The sequence below is a fragment of the Sciurus vulgaris genome, assembly GCF_902686455.1.
Source record: "Sciurus vulgaris genome assembly, chromosome: 6".
Taxonomy (NCBI): Eukaryota; Metazoa; Chordata; class Mammalia; order Rodentia; family Sciuridae; genus Sciurus; species Sciurus vulgaris.
Window position 1 is genome coordinate 54932331 of NC_136466.1, and position 22941 is coordinate 54955271.

At 39.4% G+C, this 22941-nt stretch overlaps 1 protein-coding gene across 9 annotated transcripts in view; it reads right to left on the minus strand.

Annotated features, from left to right (window-relative positions):
* Positions 1-22941, minus strand: part of ZNF608 (zinc finger protein 608) — a gene marked incomplete at its 3' end in the record, with an annotated part of 104640 nt that overhangs the window by 78279 nt on the left and 3420 nt on the right. For 7 of the 9 annotated variants that reach the window (XM_079144054.1, XM_079144055.1, XM_079144053.1 and 4 more), the window contains exon 2: positions 21653-22752. The exons of the other annotated variants lie outside the window; for them this stretch is intronic. In XM_079144054.1, the coding sequence (XP_079000180.1) occupies positions 21653-22567 (915 nt within the window). In that variant the 5' untranslated portion in view covers positions 22568-22752. The remainder of the gene's footprint in view (positions 1-21652; positions 22753-22941) is intronic. 9 annotated transcript variants of the gene reach the window in all.

Consider the following 22941-nt stretch of genomic DNA (forward strand, 5'->3'; position numbering starts at 1 on the left):
TAAGCATTGTACCAAGAGTAAAAATTATCGATTGTACCTTTTGATGTTAGAAAGGAAATAAGACTTCTAAGTAAATAATTTATCTGGGGAACTTCTCAAAGAGGAAACTACTCTCAGGCTTTGCTGATGCTGTATTTGCTCACTCCAATAGATGTTAGCTTTCTCATTAATTTGCATCATCCATCATCTTTTATAATATATCTTATTATCAAATTTCTTTCTCTACTAGCAAAAAAGACATGCAACTGGGTAGACACTCCGTAAGAACCACAACCATGTGGTGGCTAACACAGCAGCACAAAACTCATTCAGGTAAAGCAGACTTTCACAATAAACATGAGTAGTTTCAATCTACTGAACGCATAACAGCAAGACTATTTGGTGGGGGGAGGATAGGCTTTAATAACATGTTGAGTTTAATGGACAACTTCAAGGTAAAAATCAAACTATTGTTCTATTTAACAACAGTTACAGCTAATAATGACATATGATTGTAATCAGTGATTACACACCAAACTCCTCAGAATGGGCTGTGCTTCAAGTTCTTATATGACTATCAGCAGAGAGAAAGGGACCAGATTCATGCATGAGTCCCAAAGATCTGAGCACACTCCAAACTCCTGGACTGGTTTTTTAAAAGTTTTTGTTTGCAAATTAGATTGATGATTTGGTGTCAGCTTTCCAATAAACACTTCTTTTTTTTTTTCTTGAATAATGACTTTTTTTTTCTTTTTTAAGCATAGCCTTCCACTTTAGTCCTGAGGGTTTTGTGGGCAACAAAGAAATCATCAAACAAAAATCTGCCAACAAACAGGATGCCGTTGTAATCTGTTATTCTGACACCACATAACCCTTCTGGGTAAATCATCTTTATCTTTATTCTTTAAAATTCAACAGACATGCTACCAGACCCAGAGAAAGCAGGCACAATATAACTGATTATCCAGATGACAGATAAAATGCCAAAATAAGTGCAAGATAGAAGAAAATCCAAATAATTCCCAGCAGTGTCTGTGCCTGTGATCTCTACCTGAAAGAAAGACAAAAGATGGAGACCCAGTGGAGCCAGCCTTCAGGCCCTCTTCTACTCTGTGACCCTACTAAAAGAGCATCCAGTTCAACAAATATTGACTGAAATAAAAATAAGATGGCATCCATGTCCTCAGGGTCTGGGGCTAGCAGAGAAACATACATTAGATATTACAGAACAAAATGGGAGAAGTGTAGATAAAAGACATCTGTCTCCAGTGCAATAAGTAGGAATGGGGAAAATTAGAACTCTTTTGGAACCGGGAGGCAACAGTCCAAGTAGAAAACAAAGCCCAGAAAACAGTGGCGTTTGTCCAGGATCATAAAAGAAGTCAAAGCCCAGCTGACCAGGAGAGACGACCTCCATAGATCAGACCAGCAGCCGTTATACTTAAAACTGCATGCTTTATACATTCCCCAAACATTTCCTCCTGCCTCCACAGCAATTATCTACATGCTACTAAACCAAAATGGCTAACTAAGCAAAGTCATGGCTCATCTTTACTACTTAAGCAGTTCGTCTGTGCAGGAATATTTCTACCCTAGGATTCTAGGAAACACTAGTAAGTGTATTTACTGGGTATAAATATTCCTAGGGCTAGAGCTGCAAATCATTAAGTTGTTCTGACTCTACCTCCGATTTGACCAAGTACAGAAATTAAACACCTGTAAAACACCTTAATGAAGTCATATTTAAAGCAATACTGTGGTGATTTTTCTATACAGAACCACCTTTAAAAAAATTCTAATAACCATTCCTAACATTCGTCCTGAGAGAGAGAATCTTCAGATGAGTTGTCTGAAGATTTTTCTAAATGTACACAAAGGAGCTCAAGAACCAGAATAAGGGTAGGGACCAGGGACTGGGTATTTGGGGAAATGAAGAAAACTTAACCATTCTTTGGGTGAGTCAGACACAACTCTTAACAAGAACTATTTATATTAAGGTCTCAAGAATTTTTAAATATGGGATAAAAAGTTATAGAGAAACATGACCCTCAAAATAAATAAGGTAATTCTCTTTTCTCCTGGTTAAAGACCTTAAAGATAGTTCAAGTACCATAAGGGCAAAAGAAGAAAAAAAGTAGAATAATCTTGGAGTAAAAAAGGTCTTCCTAAGTCAATATAAAATCCAGCAGCCATAAAAATACATAAATTATAAACCTGACTACACAGTTTAAGATATTTTGCTGGGGAGGGAAGAGGACTAGCATAAACAGACGCAAAAGACAAATAAAGAGATGAAAAAATATTTGCAAAGCACATGAAAAAATTTCAAAACATAAAAAAAGTGCATTTAGCTAAAATATACTAAAATACTTTTAAATTAACTAGAAATGGCTATCAATGCATTACAAAGGTAGTCAAAGGTTATAATTACCAACATGTAGGAAAATATATATAATGACTTGTACATATGAAAAAATACAAATAAAATAATCTGTATTATCACATTAACATTGAAGCCAGAAAATTATAATCCACAGCATTAGATTATAGAAATACAGGCACTTAATAAATCCCAGTGTAAATGGATACTCAACCTGATGCAAATCAAGTTAGAGAACAACTGCATTTTGAAATACATGTGTGCAAAGATGTTCACAAGAAAATTTTTTGCAGCTGAAAAATACTGGAAACAACCTAATGGCTTTCAGACTAGTTTAATTATGGAATCAAAGGTAGAAAAGGAACATGTGCTATCCAAGACTGTGCTAACTGCAAAGGGCAAGGGGCAGATCAGTTTCTTTATTGCTATTTTTTTTTTCTTTTTTTGCAGTACTGGGGATTGAACCCACTGGGTTCAACCTACTGAGCTAAACTCCAGCACTTTTTTTTTTTTTCTTCTTCTTATTCTGAGGGTCTCATTAAGCTGCTGAGACTGGCCTCAAACTAGCAATCCTCTTGTCTTAGTCTCCTGAGTTACTAGGATTACAGGCGTGCACCACTGTGTTCAGCAACATTAGTTTCTTTCAAGTGCTTTAACTTGTGTACTGAGAGGAGAAATATAAATATATTCTTGACCAGATGGAGACACACAAAATTGTTAAAAGTAACTGGTTCTAATAGGCTAGGGGGAACGTTTAGGGGGGGAAGTAAAGACTACTTTCCATTATATAACATTTTACAACTTAAACGTCTATAGACTTATTTACTGCTTTTTTTAAATTTAAAAAAGTCAATTAAAAAGTATTTTAATAAATGGCAATAGTTTTTCAGAGCTCTACACTAGTCTTCAAAGGAGGAGGTAAAAGGCAAAAAATATTGACCTATTTACATTACTACCCCCATCTATTTCTGTTGTTAGCAAAATTGGTAAAAATCAACTATATTAATATAATCGCATATGTAAGCCTGTGATGCCTGAGACATCGGAACACATGCCCCAGGGAAGAATAATCTCTTTTAATCAATGTCTTCTGAAGAAGGTAACATTTTTGGTCCACTCTTTTACATTTTTTTTTAAGACTCAATATTTACAATCTTGCCTTGTGAATCACTTGATAAAATTCATACAAGATAGCCTGTACAAGTATCTGAACCTCTTAGAAATGAAAATGAAATCTAAGGACTGGAGCCATAGTGAAGTTTAGGGCAAGTTCCCACACAGGGCCATCACAGCCTGTCCCTCCCACCTTTGAGTCTTACTTGATTGAGCCTGGCCTCCAGTTCCTTCTTGAACTTCATCTCCCGGCACCTGCCTCTCAGCAAACACACCAAACACTCACCACCTCAGGGCTTGTACACAGGCGGCTTCCCAGCTCTAAAGTTTCCCACCACAGGAGGCCAAATGGCTCCTCCCCACTGTACTCAGGTCCCTACTCAAACATAAACAAATATCAGCTCTCCTTTCCCACAATCCCACTCTCCCTCCCACCTTCCAAGACGTGATTCTCCCTTAAAGCACGTAACGCCAACCAAAATACATTCATTCATCAAGAATAAACTAGAATATAAGCTTCATGAGAGCAGATACTTGGTTTGTTCACTATTGGACCTCCAGGACCCAGATGGTGCTTCACATACGATAGACATTCAAAAACTACTTGCTGAGGGAAGGAGAGGGCCAAGGAAGGAAAGGAAAAAACAAGTTGAAACTTGTATCAGCACTTTTCCTTTCTAAGATTTCTACTGTCTGAACATAAAATGGTCAAAGCTCCCTAAACTGTTGGGAGAAAGAGGGGTGGAATGAACAAAGAAGTGAATATCCAACTGCTGTCCAGGTAAAAACAAAAACAAAACAAAACAAAACAAAAACTTAACAGAGTACCAACAGTGCACAAATGATAAAAACTTGCTATTTTTTGTTTGGTTTGGTTTGGTTTGGATTTTAAGCACAAGACCTATCTCGCTCCCTTGCATGTATGCAGACTCTTCCTGTTCAAATGGATTACCTGTCCCAGCAACTCCAGAAGCCCACAGCTGCACCCATGTACCAGACCTCCCAAACACCAGCGCACCCCCTCTGTCTAATTTGATCAGCTTCTCTTCACCACCCTCCCCTCTGCAAACAGTCTGTTAAAAGTTCCCCACTCTAAAGAAAATGATAGAGTAGTCCCTGACCTCATGGTGCCCCTTATAGAAAAGAATGATGTATTAATTATATTCTTTTTTTTTTTTTTCCTCACTCATAAAAAAATCCAGTCCTGCAGTCAGATTTTTAATTTCCTTATCCCTACCCCTCATCTCAGGACCATCTATGTTAAGGTTGCCATCAGTCAGTCCTGAGTCTCATCTTAACCTGACTTCTTGGCAGTATTTGCCATGGCTGATCAGAGCCTCCTTGCTGGAATTTCTTCATTTGCTCTCCAGAAACACCAGATTGACTGGATTTCTTTCGCCTCACTGAAGTGGGGCTAGCTCATCCTAATGTCCATGGCTCAGCTCTGGACCCCAGTTTTCTCCAACTATCCTTTCTCGAGGTAACCCACTCCAGCCCAACAACTTTAAAGTCAAGCTATATATAACCATTTCTCCTCATCTGTGCCTCCTGTCTAGCCATCCAACTGATCAAACATCACTTGGCAACCAGCAGCTATATCAAAAGTGAGTTGTACTTTTTCTTTTTTTTTTTTTTGGTATTCGAGATTGAGCCTAGGGGCATTCTACCACTGAGCACATCCCCAGTCATTTTTATTTTATTTTGAGACAGGCTCTCACAAAGTTGACCAGGCTGGTCTCAAACTTGGGATCCTCCGACCTCAGGTTCCTGAATAACTGGGATTACAGGTATGCACCACTGCACCAGACTAATCACAACTCTTGATTCCACATGCCCCCAAATCCAGGTTTATCCTTAATCCTCATTCTTTCCTGACTGCATATCCAAGTCCTATCTTCCTTCCACCTTCATGAGTACCAAGTCTCTTCCCTCTCCTTGGGCCTATTGAGGAAGTTCTGTAAACTGATTTCCCTATTCCTCTTCTTGTCTTCCCGTCTCTCTATAGGCAGTTCTGTACACAGTAGTCAGAGTAAGATTTTTAAAAAACAGACCAAATCATGTTATTCCCTTGCTCAAAATTCTGAAAATTTTCTCATATTCAAACTAAAATCCAAACTCCTTACTATGACCTACAAGGTCCTGCATGATTAGGACTGTGCCCAACTCCCAACCCAATCTCTACAAGGTCTGTGCAAAACACATTCCACGTGTGTTATCTGAGTGGATTTAACAGCATGTGCAGTCAGCCAAGAAAAAGCCTAGGAAGCATGTCCAGAAAAAAGTGCAAACGTTCAATCAATCGGGATTCCAGGCTTGGTTCCCCTCTCCATTCAGCGTCAGTTGCTGAATCTGCTGACGTGGTTCTTTCTGCTGAGTCTGCTCTTTCTCTCCCATCTCAAGCCTATACTTGATACAGCTCTCTATCCTGTAATAGAGCTTCAAAATCAGCTCCATCAGCCCCTGAACTTCAACTTCATCCCTCATGTGCAGTTCCCAGCACCGGAAGCCTTAAAGAAACATTAACAACAGAAGAAGTTTTGCAACAAGTAGGCAAACCTTTTGCTTTTCTGGTCAACCTCCTTGCCCACTCTATCCTAAGATGTTCCAGAATTTCCAACAGAAAAACACATAACCGTGTACTCTGGCAACCCAAAAGGCTCTCCTTTCCCCAAATGAAGACATCAGAGGAAATTAAAAATACCACTGCTTGCACAAATCGTGGTGAGCTTATCACACCCATTATCTTTCTGATTTGTGTCCTTGGAATCCCAGTGGCCTTTATCTCAGCTTCTTCTTCATAACTGTCAGTTCATAACTGTGCATAATTGTGCGTTAGTTCAGTTCCTCATATCAATTTCATCAGGTATCTTACAAATAGGCAGAAATTTCTAGAAAACACAACTTATGGATAGAAATACATGTAAAACTTGAATAACAGATGTGAAAAGTAAAAAGACAAAAAATTTATACTGCAGTGTGAGTCACAGCACAACTTAATATCAGTACCAAGCTTCAGACTCTCATTTGCTTATTAGATCCCTAATTGAATCGTACTCCCTATTTTAGTTTAAAAAATGCCCCTCTCCAAAAAAACACCAGGGGGAGGGGAAAGTATGTCAGATCCTGCTTCAATTTCATCATTTGAATCTTAAAGCTGGCTGTAAGTATCTTAAGAAACCCCTAGAGAAGGATCTCAGGAAATAGAAGGAAGACCAAGAGTGGTGGAAGGGGACAGAGAAGAGCTGGAGAAGAGGACGACCTCACTGACCTACACTTTACTCCTCCTAGGGAGCCACTTCTCTTACATAGACTTTTCATGGCCTGAAAATCACCGTCTCAACACCCATGGCCTGCTTATCTTCCCGGCTGTACAAGATAACCTCAAGCTCATTTCTTGGGCCATTTTTAAATGCTAAGGACTCTATAATCAAATATTAAAGCAATTGATACATATTAAATATAACGCATACATTTAGCTCCTCCTCTCTACTTCCTGAATGCTATGAAATGTGTATGTTTATAAATATCTGGGTACATTTCCATTCCTGCACAAGAAATGTGTCCATGTTTCTTGCCTCGTAGAGCACTATGCCATGAAGTCTCACTTTTCTCCAACACAGCAAACATTATCAATAGCCCATCTCAACTTCTGTCTTGCTACTTTCTAAACCCCATAGCCCATCCTCTTCTTCCTCTCTTGGTTGTTCCAGGTAACACAAAGTTCACTATAGAACCCTATTAGCCTACCAACTTCAAAGCCAATTTGAAGGGGGACAATTTCTGTCCCTAAAGCTTTGCTCTTCACAGGGACCAACCAGAAGAAGGATGAGGTCTTGAGCAACTCTAAGATTATCAGCTCAGATTATCTTTCCATTCTAGTGCAGCCATCAAATGGAGTAATTGTGAAGAAGAAATGGATGCTGAAAGGGAAGGTCGCTATGATACATAAGCTCCATCTACCTCCCCTTTTTGCAAGCTTACTACCTCTCTGGCCTCACAGCTGCAGACTGGGAAGAGCAAGCTGGCCCAAGCCTCAGAGACCCACAAAGAAGCAAGAGCAGCCACTAAAGTTCTGGGCTAGAGCAAGGATTTGCCCTAACATTTGGTCATTACCAAGCCCCTCAACCAAGAATAACCAGCGACCAGACAGCGATACTTTAGCACACTTGAGAAGAAACTTGTTTTGAGTCCAGAAAGGCCAAACACAAACTAGGAAATAATTAAGAATAAAACATGGTGAATCCTTAAACATTCCAATCACTCACAGATCCTATTTATTCATGCTGTTGTAATCAATTCTTTAAGCTTTTCCTTGACTGTATATACATATATGTGTGTATATGTTTAAGTATATATGACTATGTATGTTTATAAATATGAAATATATACATATATGCTATATTTAGTGATTTATAGTTACTTTTAATTCTTTTGTGTTGTTTACTTGTTTCCCGTACTCCCCCAAAGGGTACTTTGAAATCTTTCCAGTTTTTACAATTAAACCTAACCATCTGGACAAAAATCTTCACATTCACTAAATTAGTCACAGATTTTGTGGGTAAGCTGAGAAACTAAATGCTATGCTCAGCGCTAGGATTTAAACCACATCTACCACAGCAAAACACTCTCTTTCCAATAATCTCTCCAATTATGCACGCACATTGAGGCTCAGATAACACGGAGGCAACTATACCTCACTGCACACAATTATTTGTACAGTTAATGTTATTCCTTAGATACCAAAGTGAGTTGCAACAATTCCAAAATGAAATTCTTCAAAAACCTTTCACAATTTATCTTACAGACAAAAGATAAAACAGCATCTCTTTTTTTAACCACCATTTACTGTCCTACTGCTACTGGTTTGTGCTGGCAAACTGCCCACTTAATTCAAAAGCAATTAGCAGAGTTCTATATTTATGTATTGAACACTGGTAACAACATGATTTGAATATGCTGGGCATTTTCTAGATTTTTTTCAAGAACAAGAGTCTTCAGAGTTTACTACAATTGTCAGAAAAGGTTTAAGGTTTAATGTACTCAGAGAACTGACATCCAATCACCAGTACATAACTGTAGTATTACAGAACTTCCATCAATCTAAAATTGGACAGGATTATCTGTTGGAAGTAACTCTACAGCTGTACAAGCTCCAGGTAAATGGAAAACACTGGTTTTTACAAGGAAATATGTACATGAATTTATGGCAGGCTTATAGATTCATACACTAGTCTTTCAAAGGAGACTTTAAAACTTTCACATGAGCTAAGACACAAAGTACTAGACTTTGGTGTAAGCAGGTTTATAAAAATCTTTTTCAGAGCATCTTAGGTTAGCATTTTTCCTTTCACATTTTACATGGGCAACACAAAGAATTCACTTAAATAATACACAGAAGAAGAGCCAAGGGGAGCTCCTGTTCAGATAAAGTCCCGAGGGGCAGGAAACTCAGCACCTTCTCCCCATTCTTATACAAGAGAACACAAACTTACCCAACTAGATGACATTTTAAAAATCCTTAGAAGCATTCATTTTGTAGAGGCACTGACAATTTGGTATAAAGCTTTCTTTCCAAAAGAATTAAAACCATAGAGAGAGCTCAAGCTTACACAGCCCAAAGCTGTCGTAAATATTAACCCGAGTCATGTATTTCATTTTTGCATTTGTGTTTTGGTGTCTAAGTAAACCTAGACTGAGAACATATTAACATTCAAACAACCACCAGAGAAATCAAATTTAGATGAGCACTTGTAGAGTTTTACCACTTTAGTTAAAAAAAAAAAAAAATTTTTTTTTCAGGATTTTTTAAAAAATGTGATTTCACAAAGTTAGTCTACTTGGTGACTATGACAGTGCTAAGTTTCAGGCTATTTAAAAATCAGAGTTTTAAAAATTATGTTGGATGCTCCAGTGTCTTTCCTCACTAATACAGAGAAGATAATAGGAAAGCATCAGAAATGAACAAAAACGCCTTAACAAGTCACTAGCAGTTTGACAAGTCTTCATTTTAATACCCTCTTTACTTTCCAGCCCCTTATAATCATGTTGCTCAACACCACCATCCCAACCCCAGAAGAAATACATCTGTGGAATGAAGTTTTCAGCCATCATCTGGACTCAAAAATCATGCCATTTCAGAAGAATCATGATATGAAAACAATAGTGGCCAAACTTAAAGGAGAAAAACACAAAACAAGATCATCCTAAACCAACTAAGATTTTAAAAGCTCAGTTGATCGAATTCACATCAGGCAATGAACAAATGACTTTATGTTACAGAAGTGATGGGCCTAGTCACGGGCTAACAGAACACAAAAACTTGGTGTAGAAACAGTACTTACATCCTGAGTTAACAGAAAGGGCAACAGACTAATGCACAAGACAAGTGTTTGAGAAAACGGGTTGTACTTCCAAGATTAATGTAAAAGTAAAAACAGAGATCTGGGGAGTGCTTACAATGACACGGCTAGAAAACAACACTCTACTAGAGAGTTCTATAAGCCTATGTATTCATAGGCAGATTAAAAGAATGAAATAGGACTACTATGGAACAAACCCTATGATTTCTGGCCTTTTACTATTAAAATATAATAAAATCCTTAAAATGGGGAGGTAAAAAATGCTGAAATTCAGGGTGCCAGGGAACAGCTCTTCCTCCCCCCACATCCCCCCAAAAAAGCTGCTAAACCACTTCACTGCCATTGCTGTAGAGTCCCTCTCTATTCAGAAACTAACTAATGAAATAGGGGGATTTCTACAAAGGGTTCCTACTATTTATGAGAATGCATTGTCCAGGCCCACGACGACAAAGGCCTCCAGCAACCACCCACTTTCCCACACACCTTTCTTCCACTCACTACTCCACCCACCACCACCCCCCTCAACCAACAGGAAGGTTCAGCAACAATCTTCTAGTCCCCTCTCAGCTAGAAGAAACTGCAGGCTTCAACTTCTTGAGCAGCAGCAAAGACATAACAACCTGCCTCCTCGTTCCTCGTTCTTCCCCTCATTCTTTAGAGCTCAAAAAGTACACTTGGCCAGGCCATTCTCACCATTAAACAATTCATTCTTCTTTTGCCTCCTTTGTGGAAAAAAAAAGGGGGGGGGGCAAAAACAGCTGAGCATGATCACAAAACACAACACTGGGCTTTCAATTTCTGCACCTTACAGCCTCATTCTTTCAGCTCCTAGTCCATAGGATTTAGTGACCAAGTAAATCTTAATCTGTAAACAAATGGTTTGCTCTACAATTAAACCATTCATTCGTTTTTTCTTTTTTCCTTTTTTTTTTTTTTTTTTTCCTTCCCTAAACTGCTGGGCGGCTGCCCAACCCAGAGACTTCTAGGTTCTTCCATTATTTAGCTCTCCCAATGGTTAAAAGGCAATAAGCTCATTTGGAGTTGATAAAACTATGCACCATCAACAAAAGCATGTAATGCTTCCAAGATGCACAGTGGCTTCTACATGCACAATGAGGAGCTGTGTGCAGTCTCCCCCCAAACAAAAATGCACGGCCCCAATTAAGCACCCTGGGGGCCTTCAAAGCAGTTATGCTAAGTTGCAAATACAGAAAGATCCACTTGAACTCCAACCGTCTTGTGTGCTTTCCCTCCCAAGGTAGGGAAAAAGCCCGGGCAGACTGACCTCATTAAAGGGTAATTAGTGAACCCCAGGACTTGAGGGGCTACCACAATCATGCCCATTGTAAGCATTTCACTATAGGGCCACTATTTTCTTTCTTTTTTCTTTTTCTTTTTTTTTTTTTTTTGCCCAGGAGGTCTCTGCAATCTGAAAGACCCACATTTAAAATTTTTAAGGATCTTAATCTGACTTTTATTTTTTTCCTACTACCAGTAATCGAGTAAAAAGAAAGAAAGCAATACAAAGAGCACTCCTACTTCTCTTCTGGAATTCTGGTGTACTTACAATTAGGTTTTATCATAAAATCATTTAATTTATATTCTATATATAGAATATATAATAAACTAAAACAAGTTTTGTTTAAATGTAGTGAAATAAATGCTCTACCTCTTGATTACAGAGATTGAAAATAGCACATAAAAAAGGACAGTAAAAATCAATCAGTGCAGGGTTTTTATTTATGACAATAATGTTGGAAAAAACAATGGATGCATCATTTACATGTGAAGGTGTTACTCAGAAACTAATGCTGAGTGATGTGATCAACATAACCACTTTACCATCAATAAAAACCTTCACACCTCTTAAAGCCCATTATTACTGTTGATATCAATCTGCCAAGATGTTTGAGGACTGAATTCTACTATAAAATGCACCAGTAAATTTCACTGTTTACATTCTTTAACTTAAGAGTACCACCTTTCTGCAAACACTAAGCCAGAAATCCACTGTCCAAGTCGTTAAAATTCTCCAGTACAGTAATGGAGAAAGAAGTTTTCAAGGCAAATAAGGTAAATAGTAGTCTTAACTTTCTCAAAAACCAAAATTTAAACAACTCTAATATTTACATATAATCAGGTGGATCAAGCATCTTAAAAAAAAAATCACTGAAAAGGAAGAAACAGAGATGAATTAATGAGAGTTGAAGCAATGATCTGCCTCAAGGTTAAGATCACCACAAAACCCAGAGTCCTGTTCACTCTCTTCATGGTAGATTATTTAAGGGAAGGGGGGACTTAAGTCACAGGACTACACCCATTCCAACTCTTGCAACTCAAGCACTCAAACAACTCAGTGTAATCCAAAGACCTACACACAAATTTAGGGCCCAGGTTACTACCCACAATGACATGGCTAATGCTGTCCTTATATTTGTCAAGCCAATAAATCACTCAATTCATGTATTTGGATTTACAGCTTTTGACAATCAAATCAAAGAATTTAAAAGCGAAAAACAAAAGTCTCTGTGTTTTGGCCAAATAAATAAACTTTAGCTATATTTAGAAGTAAATTTGTGTGTATTTGTGTTCTAGTAAAACACTTTATAGGGACCCCTCCTTAGCCAAACATCCTTGTTTTGTTTATTTTAGAAATACTACAAAATTTATTTGCAAAACTTAAACATATGCAATACATTTGGGGAAATCTTGAAAAGATGGCAAAGACTCATTAAAGGCTGGTGGGGGCGGGGACCCCAACCATAGTTGTTCTGTTTTGTTTGAATAAACCCAACTGTAGGAGACTTTGGGGGCGGGGAAGAATGCAAATCCTGGAAGTCATTCCAAACAGTTGGAAACTCTTCCTCTTAAAGTAAATTCAAGGGCTGAAAAAATAAATATTCAAGAGCATTAATTTGTTTCTAGATGTGTGCGTGCAAGTAAAACAGCAGTCATAATGTGGAAATTTCAGTCACATTTTGCAACTAATTGGAAGCAGATTAGAATTCCGCCTCAGGGGAACGTTGTCAAACTAGAAGCTGGAGCAAATGAAGAAAGAGGTGAAGGCGTCGTGAAGAGCTGACAGATTTACAGCGCTCAGGGCCATAAACGGGTCCCGGGCGGGAAGGAGGGCGCGTCCCCGCGGCCCCGCCGGGAGCGCGCAGCCCTGGCCCGAGGCGCCAGCGGCCACGCCCCCAGGGACCTGGGCCCTCCATCTGCTCCCTAAGCGAAAACAATAAATGCGTCTTCAGAAGAAGCCCGTGCTACTGATAAGATATTAAACTTGCAGACTGATAAACTGGAGGATGCAAAAGTCAAAGAGAGAGAAAGCTGCTTTATTTTTTAAGGTGGGGGAAGGGAGAGAAAAAGAAAGCAGATTGTAGGGGATAATACAGCAGTGGAGTAATGGAAACAGCTGCTGGCTTTCTACTTCAGTGTCTGGCATCTGCTGCGGCATCATGGGAAAGGCTGGTGAAGGATTTGGACAAGGAATGTAAATGGAGACAATTGCCCAAATGGAGTTGGATGTGGAAAAGCTCAATCGCTCTGTTTTAAAATCATGTTGCTCCCTTTGGGGATCAGAAGCAAATACTATTACCTAACTCACATTCCACCTTCAGCACAGCTTAAAGATCTGGGGAAATGAATCTCTTTTCAGTCTCTTATTCAAGACGTCAAACAATAAGTCGGAATAAAGACTAGTTGTTGGAGAAGGCTCCATTTGTCCAAGGGTTCAGCTCATCTTCCATGTATCTTCACCAAAGTTAAAATGAACTCTTTTTATGTATATTACACTTATTAAGAAAATAATTGTGTTTTTTTAAAAACTCACACTGCTTACTTTTGAAATGGCTCAGGGGACAGTTTCTATTTGTTGTGCTTATTTTCTCCTTTGCTGCAAAGATTCAGTTCTAATTCATTTCCATCACAAAAGAATTGATGAAGAACTGAAGCTCAGGAACACTAACTAAGCGCTGCTGGGACAGTTATAAGCCTATAATAAAGCACAGATTTGATAGCATTATCCATGTACTGTGGTGAACCACACACAAATAAACAGTTCTCTATGAAGATTGAAAACCCAAGGTTGCAGTTCTTCCAATTCAAACATTATTGTTTTTAACATGAGCCATCCATAAAATCAGCCAAGGATGTGACAGGAAATCCAAAAGTAATCTGGTCTGGCTATGCACGTTTAGGGGGAAGAAAAGTTTTTGGAGATGTTTTCCAACTAACTCTGATGATATTTTAAGTGAAGAACGGGTTAAATTAAAATCTAGGCACAGAAACAAATGGTACTTTTATTCCAACTAAATCCAAACGTGTGGTGAGTGCAGTAACCAAAAGTACAGCCCTCCAACATGGGGAAAGCTTGCTAACCTAACTAGGAACAACTTAGACATAACCTTTGAACCTTCAGTGACTAATGTGAAGGACAGAAAGGTACAGAAAGCAGCCAGAGGGCCAGATGTGCTTTCCTAAGAAATCAAACCAGGAGTTTTCTTTAATCAAAAGGACGAACAGTGACTTCCAGGAGTTTATGAAAGTGTGACCAACTGGAACTTTGTCGTCTGTTGCTAATTGAAGCATATAAAAGAGTCCATTTCTTAAAACATACTACAAACACTTTTTTTTTTTTTTTTTAATTCACTGCCACATGACAAAAACCAGAATCAAGCTGACTGGTAGAAGATCAGTGCAACCAAAGACCAAGCTATTATTTCAAACTGTCAGGGGAAAGCAGTAAAATTGCTACCAGGTCTCCTTAAGTTACCCTTCAATAAAAAGAAGCCATCAGGGAAATAAGAGGAAAAGAAAACACATCAAAACCTTAAAAGTCCCTTTAAGTAAAATTATACGTCTGTGGCACCATGCCATCTGCTCTCTGGTTAACATAATAAGCCAATTCCACAACCTAAATATCTACTTTCTAAAATCATTATGTACAACACAAAATATAATCAATGTATTTTTATTTACTCTAAAACTGCAAAAGCTGCATTCACATGGCATTACTGGACTATGCCTAAAATGTCCCTGTAGGCACATTTTTCTTAAGGTGCTGGCTGACAATGAGGTTTCCCAGGAGGCAGAAACCTCAGTGGTTGAGCTGAAGTCATCACAATGAATAATAATCAAACTGAGGATGGAGGCGGGGTAGCTTTGAAAAATCAGCAATAGTATTTGTTCACCATTTCAAACCCACTTGTTCTGAGTTCTCTATTACAATTATAACACATACTTTTAAATTTTCATTTAGCTTCACTGGAGGTAAGAAAAGAAAACCTACATATCAGAGAAGATTTCCATGGTTCAAGTTCTACAGACCTATCAAAATATAAGTATTTGTATTTGCTTTGTGATCATTTCAGGTTATCAGGCAAAACCTACAATCTCTTCTACTACATTCCCAAATTTTGTTTAGAAACCTAAACAAAACAAAATTTAGCAAATATGCAACATTTGACTTTAAGAACAAAGTGCCAGTCTGACCATCTTGAATATCCCCTCACCCCAAAATAACATTACAAACAATCCAAATGCCTGGTCAATCAACTATGAATAGTTCAACAACCTTTCATTTAGGTGCAATGGTTTTTGTTCCTGGTGCCAAAACCAGCTTCAATTAAAACTTGTAAAAGAAAGCAAGAAGCCACTAGTGAAACTTCTCCGGGAAGGGAGAACTGAAAATGGCCCATTTACTCTGTAGCAGAGTAGAACACAGAAATCAATGGTGATCTTTTTGAAAGAATAAAGCCCATACCACCTAAAACTCCCAATCCAATCTATATATGCAACTAAATTTATATGCCCACAACTATGAAATACCAGTTTCAGGGCACCAATATGATCCCTGTGCCACGCTGTAAGGATAATCTAAGTCATTACTAAGGCAAAGATCTCACCTTTTCTTCTGTCATCTTAGGTGGGCATTATTATCATTTGTTGAAAACAAACCTAAAGAAGAAGGATTATTTCCACTGTGATGTTGCCATAAAGGATAAACCAATATTTCCTTAGTTCTGGCTTCCCTTCCATATTATACAACAATGCTATACAAGTAAGGAATAAACTGTTTAGTATTCAAGCGAATCCCTTGATGTTCAGATCGCTAGCAAGTTCAGAGCGCTGGCAATCAAAAAACTATGTTGTGCTACAGTAATTACTATGAAAAACTTCCAGTGCTTAATATTAAAGAATAGAATAACACAATCCTTCCACCTCTTCTACACCTCTAGAGTGTGTTCAACATGGCAATTATCTTCGTTCAAGAAGCAGAGTTTAAACTGCATTGAAACTCAATTATAACCATGACTTTCTAAAAACACACACTTCAAAAGGCAGGTTTCGTCACATTCAGATCACTGAGTAAAATTTCTTTCCCAGCTTATAAAAAAAAAAAAAAATTCATCCCCCTCCCGTGAGACATCTTCAAGTATAAAAATGACTTCTCTTAAGCTTTGGAGCCACTTTTTCCCCATGGCAGGGCAATGTTGAGAGACAAAGAGTGGGCCCATCTGATAAAAAGAGTTCAACCTGCAGCTCTTTTAAATGTCATGATCAGGCAGCCTAGAACTGCTACCATGCTAAAAAACCAGATCACACACTTGTTAACAAAAACACATTACTTTGCTACTTTTAAGAATGCAAAGGAACTAGGAATAGTAGATTTATGATTTAAGTGCTTGTGGCTAAAATAGCTTTCCAATTATCAAGGGCCTCTTAGGAAGAGCAAGAATGCATTATGTGTTAATGACCACAACCAGGGGTCCCTTCTCCACTCTTTTGTCAGAACTGGAGCAGATCCTCCCCGCAGCTTCACCATTAACATGTCTGTTTCCTGTCAGCCCACTCAGAGATAATGTCATTTATCTCAGGGAGGCACAAGCCCAGTCATTAGCTTCAATAAAAGACCTCAAACAAAGGCCGGATAATGTTTTACCCAGGGCTCTTACTAACCCAGAACCAAGAATCTTAGTGCCTAAAAGTCAAAAACTAGAAAGTTATCCTTACAAACGTATTTTGCTCATTATGGACAATCCTAGACTACATCTCCCAACAAGCGCATGGCCTATACAGAGTAAACACCAATCTGAAGCACTATCACACACAATTAGATTAACCATAAACGCAGACCAAGGTTAGCCTGTGAGAGCACCTCCCACCTCCAGGGGGAAAATTGACAGAATAATTCAGGTACTGACTAAATAGTCAGATCTTTGAAGAGCTGACCCCCACCCCCATTGTGAGTGCCTGCAGGAACCAAATAACCATTATAAAGTGGTCAATGGCTGAGCTTCTGGAAATCTTTTAAATAAAAGTTGAACTGGTTAAAATAAGTGTTGGAACATGTGTTTTCACAGTGTTACTCATATTACTGCAATTTCAAGTTTCTATGAAGTATCAGGTGAACTTTTTTTAAATTTAAAACACACACACACACACACACACACACACACAGAGACACCATCAAAATTGGAGCAAATCTCAGCCATCCAATCCCTGTTTTTCATGCTGAAAACGAAGAACAGATGGTACTTTCCATGTTGTTTGAATCTGGTTATTGAACACCTCTGTGGTTAGGGAGATTTCTGCTTAGCACTTTCGGCATACATTTAATTTACTAACTATAAAATGCTGCTTAGGAAAAATAAGTCTTTATAACACTCTAATTAAAACCATCTTGCAGCCAAGCAATTTCACTTGAAGAGCATTCTTAACCTCATGACATTTGGACAATCAATCCCCCCCAACACCCGCTTTTTGTTTTACAGACTATTTGTAAAGTTACTAAAAGTTGCTATTATCTCCTTAAGCAGTTGTGCATATTTCTTAATCTCTCCAGCAAATACTAAACTCAGAATTCAGTGATAAGCCTGGTCACAAAAGTGTTCCAATACATGGGTTCTCACAGAAACCTTCCTTGGGGAAGGGCAGCCCCTCTGCACCCACCTCAGAAAGCCCTGTCACCCTCCAGGAAAGCCCATAGAAAAGTAAGGAGCTGGATCAATGCTGACTGGGAGCCAGCCTTAGTTACCAACGTTTTTAACAGCTAAATCCCTTATGTAGCTTTCAAAACAGTTTGCTGTCCAACAACAATGGACTTTGTTCTTTAATTATAGCAAGTGACCTTCCTGCCCCTTTATTTCACCATAGATAATCTGCACTCTCTAAGCAGAATTCATAAGGGGCACTATATCTGGAAAAAAAAATCATCCACAAAACTCATTAATCAAAATATGTTCTTAAACTGCTCACACTCACTTAGAAAATGTGCCAGAATTCCCTAGTGAGGTGTAAAAAGGCTTCTGCACGAGAATAAAATAAAATGAATGATATCTTTTATAGGCAGGTCCATTTATAGATATCACCTTTAGAATGACAAGGACCATCTTAATGAAAGCAATATGATATTACAGAAATAATTCTCTCCTGGGAATATATATTGAATAGGACCCTAAGACACAACTATGTGACCTCCTGTGTTTTTCATTTCTATTTAAGTATTAGTTGCTTTGAACAATCTTCAAATTATCTAGCGAGCAAATAAACTCATGTGTAATACTTTATGTAACTGTTTATTTAGCCCAGTCAAATGCCTCCCTCTCTGATAAGTCAAAACTATAAGACGGCTAAGGAGGACACATAAAGAAGGGTTTCAACACAAGACTATTATGCATCAAAAGAAAGGAGGGGGGTGGCGGGGAGGCAGGTTTTAACATCCAAAAGCCAACCCGTCAAATCTACTTATTCAGACATGTCACTGGTGGCTTAACCACAAAATGGGCTATAGAAATATAGCTCAAACATCTTAGAATTATGGCATGTTTTGATTTTGTTCACGTATTAAGGGAGTGGCGACTTTTACAACATGCTTGTGGTTTCCACATAAAGGAGTAGAACACTCACTGATTTAATTAGGTTTCATAAGGTCTAATTTATCATGTTTTACATGACTTTGTATAGTGAGGAAATAGAATAAACATACCAAAAATAGACGTTTAAGCATGCTGTGAAAATTAACCAGTAACAGCAAGTCTTACGAATCTCCTGCGAACCTTCCAAAGGGGTGGGGGGCAAATGGGCACACACCTACACTCTCCTTTGGTTTTCACATGTAGCCCCTCATGAGACACATCTGATGAATGAAAATTAATCATCTTCACTTTTAAGGAGCTGGATCTTCACAAACTCAGATAATCAAGCAAGGCTGAAATTAAAACATTGCATAAAAGGTCCAAGAATCAAAACCCTTTCCTAGGGCTGGGGATATAGCTCAGTAAATAAGAGTGCTTGCTTGGCATGCAGGAGGCCCAGGGTTCAAGCCCCAGCACCACCTAAAATAAAATAAAACCTTCCTCAAAGATGCCTCAGAGTTGAAACATTTGTCAGGTGAAGCTTGTCCTACTCAATCTTTACTTCCTAAATAGATTTCTTCATGTCATTAGGAAGTATTTTCTAAATTGAAGCCTAATTTGACATAACCACTAGTTAGTGAAATTAGAGTTACTTCCCTGGGTGGCATTCATGCCAGGGAGTGCCATCTTTGTGTGCCAAGGATGAAAGCATTTTCAAGTCCTTCTGGGGTGGAGTGGGGTGGGGGTGGGAAGGAAAGACTTAAGGAATGAAGTCTGAGATCCTGAGCTAACTCCCCTGCTTGACAAGAATGGCCAACCCTGCAAGATCCAAGTGCCTCCAAATCATCCCAGGAGGACCTTTGTGCCAAATCCAGTGGCTAAAGTTGGCAGTGCAGCTTCCTTCCCACTTAGGGCCAGGAGTGAATCTAAGTGCCATGTGCTCTCTCTCCCCTTCCACACCCCAACCCCACCATGACTTGTTTGCTCTTCATTCATGTAATTCATATGATCACATTTATATGCTCTGACTGAAGATGGGGTGCGTGTATATGAATAATTTAATTCTTCCATTCTTCATCCAGTTTCCTCTGTGACTGAAAAGTGAAAAGAACACAAAAACTGGAGAACCGACACCACGCTCTAATCTCAGTTGCCATGACAGCAGCCTTTGAGATCCTGAAATGTTCCGATTGCCAGCTAAACAAAATTGTTGAATGTGAACATTTGGCTGGAAGATTAAAAGGCTAAGGGGAATGCAAAAGGGCAGTACCTCCCACATTCCAGGCAGCCAGTGAATCCAATCAAATGCCTCTGACTCCTTAACCACAGCCATTGTGAGCACTGGATTAGGGCAATTCATCTAGATAGTTAAAGCAGATTAGAACTGCAATTTGAAGACTATTGGCAACAAAAGTAAATGCCCTACTGTACTAAATAATAAGAACATTTCAAAATGCCTTTTAGTAGAAATTATATGAAACTGCACATTTAAACATAAGAATCAAAACCTGGGATTTTAAAAAGCTGATTTAAATTCATCAATGTAAAAGGCTGTCTAACCAAGAGGATATGAATTTCAAAAAGCGTTCAGTGGTCCCTTCCAAGTTGGGCATTTTTAGCTACAATTAATATTCCTCTGTCAACTTCTAAAATCAAAACTTTATTCCTAAACTCCTTTTTGAATCTTGAATGCATAAAAACAAAAATAAAAAGGTTTAAATAGAGAATCACGAATAATTGCACACAGAAATAGTTACCCGAAGATAAATACCACCACTTAAAATTCTAATCAGCAAAGAGCAAAAATCAAATCATTTAATAAGCATATTTCCAAACAACCACACCACAAGCCACATGATAGAAATGCTGCTTCTGCAAGGCACAACCTGTAGAATTAATCTAAAGGTTAATTTTACAGAAAGATCACTCACACCCCAGTTAGCTCCTAGCCTGCCTGGTGGACACAGCAGACATTACTCAATGCGCAACAATCACATCCCAGACCAGCAAGACCAGTCCTAAACAGTAAAACATTGAGGGCAGTTTTCCTAAGATAGTGTTAACTGCAGATTTTAAGACAATGACAAAGATGAGGGAAAGGACCCAAATGGTCTAAAACAACTATCCACATTGTTCAAGTGCAACACACAATCTAGTATTCAGCCTCACTTCTGTGGTCTTGTCTCCACATTTCAGGAACATCAGTCCACCAACTCTATTTTACTCTTCTTACAGCATTAAAGCTCCCCAGTGAAGCTGGCACCCAGGAGATAACACAAATCTCTAGCTAAAAACTTGGTGAGGAAACAAGGAAGGGTTTTATCATCCTAGCAGCCACCAAAACCATCTCAGTTTTGCTGCACATTTATGAAACCAATGACCCAACACCCCAGGCCTGGAGTTTAATTCAGAAGTAATAACAGGAAATCATCCAAGGATATCCTTTGACTGAACTATTTTGGAGAAAGTAACAATGAATGGACTGAGGGTGTAAAATGGAATCCTGGAAGATGTTCTCCACAGAGGAAACTTGAACCCTGCACCTAAGGACACATTACTAGCAATAATATGGGCATGTTAACTAAACAGAACACTGTTCTTAGGGGAGAAACCAGGACAAGAGGCAAGTGGGTGCATAAGCAAGTTTTCAACTGAAAGCACACCACAACTTGCTGACTGGCCAGGAGCTCACGTGCAGGGCAGAAGGTACTTACAACACTCAGACCCTCCCACCTGGGGGCCCAAAGCAGCAGAAACAGCAGAAGCAACAGCAGCAAGAGTCAAACATTGCACCCATGAAAGCGCCCCCATATCAAATTTTAATGTAAAGGACATATCTCATAGAAATCTCACAAAGAACGAAAGCACGAAGAAGTGTAAGGCACACAGAGGGACACCCCCACACACCCACACAAATGCACACAGAAGAGAGTGGGACATCTAGGAAGGCGACTTTATCCTACCTTCTCAGTTTTCAGTTTCTTGATTCGCCTGTGGCTCTCCTCCTCCTCCTCTTCCTTCTTTACCAACATAGAGTTTCCCATGAGCCCTGAATCCGGAGCACTTTTGCTAACTTCCCCTGCAGCGGCGACGCTGCCACTCCCAGTGCCCCCGCAGTGGAAGGGGCTCGCGCCACCTCCATTGCTCTTGGCCCCAAAGCCATAGAGGTGCCCCCCGGAAGGGGCCTGGCCGCCACTGCCATTCTGGTGGCCCTGCAGCAGGTCGTGCTTGTCCTTCCTGGATTTCCCCGCATCCTTATCCCGCTTGGCGCCTCGGCTGCTCTGGCTTTTACCTGGCTTCTCCTCTTTGCTTTTCCCACAGGAGCCTGCCCCCGCGGTGGCAGCGGAGGTGCTGGTGCTGGTACTATTGCTGTTTGGGTTGCCGCCGCCGCCGCCGCCGCCGCTGCTCACACTTTGACCCAGCGCTGAATTCATGCCAGTTGCCTCTCCAGGGCGCCCTTGGACTTCCTGCCTCTTGCCAGTGCTGCTGATCTCGGGAATCCCATACAAGGCAGCAGAAGGCAGAGATTTATTAGCATCCTTAGAAGTTTTACTCCTTTTCACTTTTGATTTGCTGGTCTCTTTGTGTGAATTCCCCTGGGGAGCAGAGGGCTGAACAGAAGCAAATTTTAGGCCATCAGCTAAGGCTGCCGTAGCACTGGCCCCACTGGAGGCCGGACCTCCACAATCCTTAGAGCTGCTGCTGCTAGTGGTGTTGGTGGAATTATTCATCTCAAATTTCTGTCTGTCTTTCTCCAAATCAGCGTCCAAATCAATTATTAAATTTCCAACCCCGATTTCCCAATCATCGCCACTGTCATAAGTATCAACTGTATTTGGATCCACACCTTTTCCTGCAGTAGAAATGTTCACTGACATCCTGAAGATGAGCTCTCTAGAATAAAAATCCGATGAAGTTTCCTTTGGAGATGAGGGGACATTCGTTTAGCTCCGCTGGGCTTTCTCTTAAAGAAAAAAAAAAATCTTCCAATCTTCCTCTTCTTTATCCTGCCCCACGAATGTGTCCAGGGATTTTACACCCTTCAGTCCAGGTCCACCTTTTCCTGTGAAGGGGGAAAAGTCGAATATTTCTTGTCTGGGTGTTACCAGAATAAAAAACGATTAATACTGGGGAGTCAGTAAGGGGTACAGGGAAGGATAGAGAGTAAGGTGCCTCATGTATTGTCTCCACAGTCCAATATCAGGTTTAAAGGAAAATAATCAGACCCCCAAAACAAACCCATGACAGTAAG